A 6,473-nucleotide genomic window follows, 5' to 3' on the forward strand; every position below is an offset into this window, starting at 1 on the left:
TAGGAATTATGCTGGAGTGTCAATAGAGGGAAATTCAAATTCTTAACTCACATTTGTTTCTTGGGAACCTTAGTTAATGAAAATTGAAGTAGGAAAAAACATATTCATCAGCAAACTACATAGTTTTGGAAATGTGTGTTTATAAACACACACACACACACACACGTGTGTGTATATATATATATATATATATATATATATATATATATATATATATATATATATATATATATATATATATATATATATGCCTATTTCTATGCCTATTTCATTTATGGTAATATTGTTAGGCAAATACATACCCTTCCAATCTACATAAACTATTTGTTGCAGAAACATTTTGTTAGATTAGCAACTTTTATAGATATAGATATATTTCCACATATATTTTCTCTTGTATTCATTTTTTAAGTATTTCTACATTGTTATGGGATCATTGTCTTTTGATTTTGTCAGTTTTTTTGGTTGCTGTAATGGAGGTGGCCCTTCGCAAAAGCCTGATGGCTTCTTGACCTCTCCTGACACATATGTTATTTTTGTAATCATCAGATTTTATCTAAACTTATGTGTGCAAAGAAAATAATTAGAAATGAAACATGTTTTTTTTTAAATCCATACAATACACAAAGGAGCTAAAATGTGCGTGTGTGGGACATACAAAGCCGGGACCTGCTTAAAAAAGATACTCTTCACACACGGGTGGATGTGGATAGTGCAGCGCGCATTTTTGCTATTGGTTACATGGTTTACAGCTGATCGAGAGGTCGCAGTGATGGGCCAAGAAACCAAGCAGCGCAACAACAAAGGCATAAACGTAAGGAATACTATGTATAATCCATGGATGCTAGCAATGCGAGTTTTGAAAAAAAACTTTGATTTCAAACATACATAGTGTGTATACAAGTGTGTTTTGATTAGTAACAGTAAATGCTTACAACAGATAAACAAAACGAATAAACTGATAGAAATCACAGTATTTTTCTTTTTTATTTGTTTTAGTTTTAATTAGTTTGAGCCAATGATGACTACAAGGGTCACATAACAGGATAGAGATTTGTGAGAGCTGTATATCAAAACAGAAACACTAACCTGTAGGACTGAGCTCATCCACTTCCCCAGGGTGAATTATTTGAAACACTGGAGGGTTGTCGTTCTCATCTACAACCTGGAATCGTATGTCAACATTTTCCTCTGCTGGAGTGCCATTTTTGTACTTAGCAACACCCTGAAGCTGAAACAGAAAAGTCAAATGTTGCTGTCTTTATCATCTGTCTTAACTGGTGAATTTACAATATTAAATGGCCCGTGGCAGTATAACAGAAAGTTGCTGCCTTATTGTTGAATACTTACTGTGAAATTGCTACATCTTAGCGAGGGAAAAGTGACGAAGTCAAAAAGTACAGTAGAATAGAAAAGAATCTTTCAAGTGACACTCACATCATATGTACTAATTAACTCCCTGTCAAGAACTTTGGTCACACGAATAAGTCCAGTGGTAGGGTGAACCACAAACACATGATAAGGAGGACTGTTTGCACCAACACCTTCAAGAGAGTAGACAATATTCCCGGTACCATCATCAAAATCTGAGTGAATCTGAAATACAGAGAAGAAGAGCTGATTGGGATGAACATAGTTTAATTCATATTAGTTAAAGTGCACCAGAAGTAAACAACAACAAAGGATTTGCACAAGACAAACAAGAATGAAGAAATATATGATCATGCCTATGCTGTTTTTCTTTTTTTTACTTGTTGTGAAATTCCCCTACAACGACACCAGGTGCCTCTCTTGGTGGAAACCTGGGCAAATAAGATGAGAATGCTGGCAGTACAGTATGTAAGGGTTTAGGAAAAAAACTGTAAAATACCTACACACTGCTACCACTACATAACTCAAAATTCCGAATGGTCATTTCAGAAGTTGATATGTTGTCCTCTTTGCCCAGGTACATTCTTTCTTTAATTAAATGTTTCACAATTTTTATGTCAGCAACAGTATGCAGCAATTGACCATGCTCACAGTGCAATGAACATTTCTGCCATCTCCATCTCCACATCTTTAGATCGTAATTTTTCTTGTGAACCATCTTGTCTCCATCTGTCTGCTGATCAGTCGGTTTGAATTGTTTGCTTCAGTTAATAAATACTTTACTTGTCAGATTCAGCCATTCACACGAACATTCATACAGTGATGGCATGCAGCTAGGAGGAGACAGCGACCTTCAAATTACTAGACGACCCGCTCTATCCCCCTGATTCCCTCAGCTGCCCCAACAAAGACAGACATAGACCGATGACTTACCTTAGCAATATTAAGGTCGTGAGTGTAGTCTACATTTTCTTTCAGTGGTTTCCTCGGGGGAATCCAGACAGCCTTCACTACAGCAACAGCCCAGAGCTGCAACACAATAGACTTGATTACTTTACAATGACTCCGTAGTTGACAGATTTATCTATCGTCCACACATGTAAAGTCTCCATATAATTTAAGGTTGGATTATCAGATATTCAAGCATATGATCAAACGGTATGAAAAAAACAAAACAAAATGAAACTGTCAACAGAGACGACACCAACAAAGTATTTCAATACTCACAGACAACTTTAGAGTGTGTGCTGTCAGCCCTTTGACTGAAAGCAAAGGAGCTTAGTCTTGTAGCAAGAGCAAGATATCATACCTCCTTAGTGTGTCATTACCCTCCAAAGTCAAAAGTCTACTAAAAAGTTGACTAAGTCTACTAAATCTATTGTAGACTCAGTAGAATCCGTTTTTTCTATTTAAACTCATAGTACAGCACTGCCAAATTCTACTAATTTCAAATGTGGCTATGTTTTGGTTTTATTCCTCTATTTTAGTTCAGACATTAAGGAGAAGACAAGAAAGTCATAGACAACTGTTTGTTCACAGTGTATCAAAAATAAATATGTACACATACATTCTCGCTACAGTCTTTACAGTACAATATTGTTCCTTTCAAAAGAAAATGTATTCCTAATTATTATTATTTTTAAATGTTATATTAATATTATATACACAATTTGATCAAGGTGAACTGCTGTTCTGTGCTGTTAGACACAGATTCTTTAGTGAACCTGGTGATTACTGATATTGTAACATTGCAACAAGACAAATCCAGTTTTTCGCTTCAAGAGATCAGCTCTTGAGTGGAGAAGCCAAGCGAAAGAGGTACACTGCAGAGAGCAAATTTACCAGTGAGAGACAGTGTAGGACGAATGCGTGAAGCTTACAGTAAGTGGTTGGGGGCTTGCAAGATACTGGCAAGGTTGAATGAGGCCATGCACAGGGTTGAGCAACCACCCAGAGGAAGGACCTTTAGGATAGATTTGTGTAGTGATGTTGACTTAAAGGCATCACATTCACGTGTGCTTTAATGGAGGTATGCTCTGAATCAGAGAATGCAACTACTTATGAAAGACCTTCCTTAACCTCTATTTTTAATAAAACATGAAAGATTACCAGTAGTTTCAACCTCGTCAAACCACACAGCTAATATGGCAGCTCTATCCAGTTTGAAGATGGTGGAGCAGAAAAATAACAGTTGTCATAAACAAAAAGAATCATTCAGGATGTTCTGTTATAACAAGAACAAAACACATGGAATTGTGTTCCAGATGTCAATCAAGCACAGTCTAAACATGCCCACACAGAGGCTTCTTTATGGGAGGAATTGTACTGTACTATTTCACAGTGCCCACCTGGTGACATTTGAGAAAAAAAGAAAAAAGGGGCCAGAAATTAATAATTTATGAGAGAATGAGAAGAATTCAGTAAGGGCCACAACTATCTTTATGTGTGTGAACAAGATAATCCAATTTCCAGATTGGAATATTGGGATGTCAGGAGTGATGCTTTTTATTATGCAGTGAATAAAATTCAATTTGACATTTGAGATTATAAACCTATAATTTGACTAAGGCTAGGACTGTATCCATACTTTAAAGACTGTGACTCTGACACTTCCCTCAGTGCCCTCCTGGCTTATATCAAACGTGTAAGGCTTTTGTTATCATTAACAATAATTTTCAATTTAAATAATTAGGAAAAGATAAAGAGGATAGTTGCTCAAAGAGGTCTTTGGTTTGATTTAAAGTGATGACTGATGATGTTTTCCACTGTATAACTTTAAATTTATAGCCAACCAGTTTTGTGTGAACTTCACCAAAGAATGCATTGGCAAGATTCACTCTGATGTGTGTAACTGTGTATTGCTTTGAAAATAAGCACCATTTCCATGAATGAGGTAGCCTACTGGTCCTGTTGCATTCAGATGGCCGTAGAAATGTAATTAACCACAAGAGAAGTCTGTCACAGTTCACAGTGCATCAAAAATAAATATTTACACATACATTCTCGCTACAGTCTTTACAGTACAATATTGTTCCTTTAGAAAGAAAATGTATTCCTAATTATTATTATTTTTTAATGTTTTATTAATATTACATACATAATTTGATCAAGATGGACTGCTGTTCTGTGCTGTTAGACACAGGTTCTTTAGTGAACCTGGTGATAACTGATATTGTAATACTGCAACAAAACAAATCCAGTTTTTCAAAGAGGTCTTTGGTTTGATTTAAAGTGATGACTGATGATGTTTTCCACTGTATAACTTTAAATTTATAGCCAACCAGTTTTGTGTGAACTTCACCAAAGAATGCATTGGCAAGATTCACTCTGATGTGTGTAACTGTGTATTGCTTTGAAAATAAGCACCATTTCCATGAATGAGGTACTGGTCCTGTTGCATTCAGATGGCCGTAGAAATGTAAGTAACCACAAGAGAAGTCTGTCGTATTGCAGCTGTTGTGGGCAGATATTGGTAAACTCTTAATCTAACCCAGTACAGATTCTAATTCAAATATTATCTTTGAGAATTTCGATGGACATTTTTCACATTTCTAGTGTGTGGCGAATACAGCATATGTGTGGAACATGCACTCATAACATTCAATAAGGTTTTCATGTAACCTTCAGGAGCTGTGTGCCATCAAATGGCAGGGCGCACAGAGAACAGTGCACCAAAGCGCATGTTGCTTTCTCTATGCTTTTGGTGAAGGAGTGGTACCAATTTGCGCTGACATGCACAACACACCCAGCTGTGCTGGCAAGTTCAGGCAGTCTACAAAGAACCCAAACCAGCAGAAATACTTCAAAGCTTAGTTTACGAATGGAAATTGTAGGGAGTAGTGGATTGTCCAAGTTTTGATAGTGTGTCTGTTTTGTTGTTGATTCTAGTTTATCTTTTGCTTATCATTTTAATAAAGAAAAATATCAATAATAACACAACACAATTACTATAAGCTAGAAGGGCACAGAGGAAGTGTCACAGCCTTTGAAGTGTAGATACAGCCCTTCATGAATTATACGGTCATAATCTTAATTTTCAAAGTGGATTTTTTTTTACTGCATAATAAACAGCATCACTCCTGACAACCCACAAAAATCATAAAAATGCAATTATCTTCTTCCCATGCATTAAGAAAGTAGAGGCCAAGACCTAATTACCTCCCGACCATGCCTTATTAATTAATTGCCATGACTTAATGATCTTGTGACCACACATCAATTGTGGCAATGCACTCACATTTCTATCTTCTAAAATGTCATTAGACAGGCTCCATACTACTGGACCCCATTCATGTAAATAAATAAGGTGGAGCGATACATTCACCTCCTGCTGCTCCTTCTCTGTCCAGTCAAACTGAAATTTGACCTGCCAGTTGGAGAGCGAGGCTGGCACTGTATGGACTGTTGCCTGTCATATCAAATTGATTTTGTACTGAACCGTAACAGCGCAGCATTTCAGCGTCAGGTTATTATATTATACCTGTCAGAATTGTAATATAACTTGTTACAACTAGGAGATTTACAAGAATTTCTTTTTTTCTACTGGAATGCCCATTATCAGGTCCAAGTATTGTTAGGGCCTCTGTGTAATAGGATCCACCTGTGAAGTACTGTGTGGCTGCTTGTGTTTAGACAGCAAGCCGACACACCCTATGTTCCACTCCCAGGAGTGCCAACTAATCCTCATTCATTGAGTCAAAGCCTGGGCATGTCAGGATAACAGAAAAGGTATTATGAGAAAACGAGAAGGGAGTGGCCTCACATCTTCAGTGAAAAAGGAGAACTCAGACTAACGAGGGGTATCACGCATATTAAAAACTGCTGAGTACAAAGAACTTACTGAATCAAAACTAATGGTGGGAACTACTTGTTTTCACTATTCATCTAAAAAAAATATCTTTATGGTCTTTGCAATCCTTCTGACTAATAAATAACCTCTTTGGCCTTGGTTTATGTCAGCAACACCACAACAGTTAAATAAGAAAATGTTTTTTTCATTAATGTTGGATAACATGGGATTTTTATAATAAACTATAGCCTGTAATTTGTTTTAGAATCCCTCTAAATATCTTTAAGTGAGCCACAGATATAATATAATAAAT

At 36.4% G+C, this 6,473-nt stretch overlaps 1 protein-coding gene across 1 annotated transcript in view; it reads right to left on the bottom strand.

Annotated features, from left to right (window-relative positions):
• The window catches only part of LOC115591598 (desmoglein-2-like), a 31,206-nt gene that overhangs the window by 24,155 nt on the left and 578 nt on the right, over positions 1-6,473 (bottom strand). The window contains exons 2-4 of the mRNA XM_030433734.1: positions 2,305-2,423; positions 1,438-1,596; positions 1,090-1,231 (exon numbers count right to left, since the gene is read on the bottom strand). Of these exons, the coding sequence (XP_030289594.1) occupies positions 1,090-1,231; positions 1,438-1,596; positions 2,305-2,423 (420 nt within the window). The remainder of the gene's footprint in view (positions 1-1,089; positions 1,232-1,437; positions 1,597-2,304; positions 2,424-6,473) is intronic.

The sequence above is a fragment of the Sparus aurata genome, chromosome 11 (assembly GCF_900880675.1).
Source record: "Sparus aurata chromosome 11, fSpaAur1.1, whole genome shotgun sequence".
Taxonomy (NCBI): domain Eukaryota; kingdom Metazoa; phylum Chordata; class Actinopteri; order Spariformes; family Sparidae; genus Sparus; species Sparus aurata.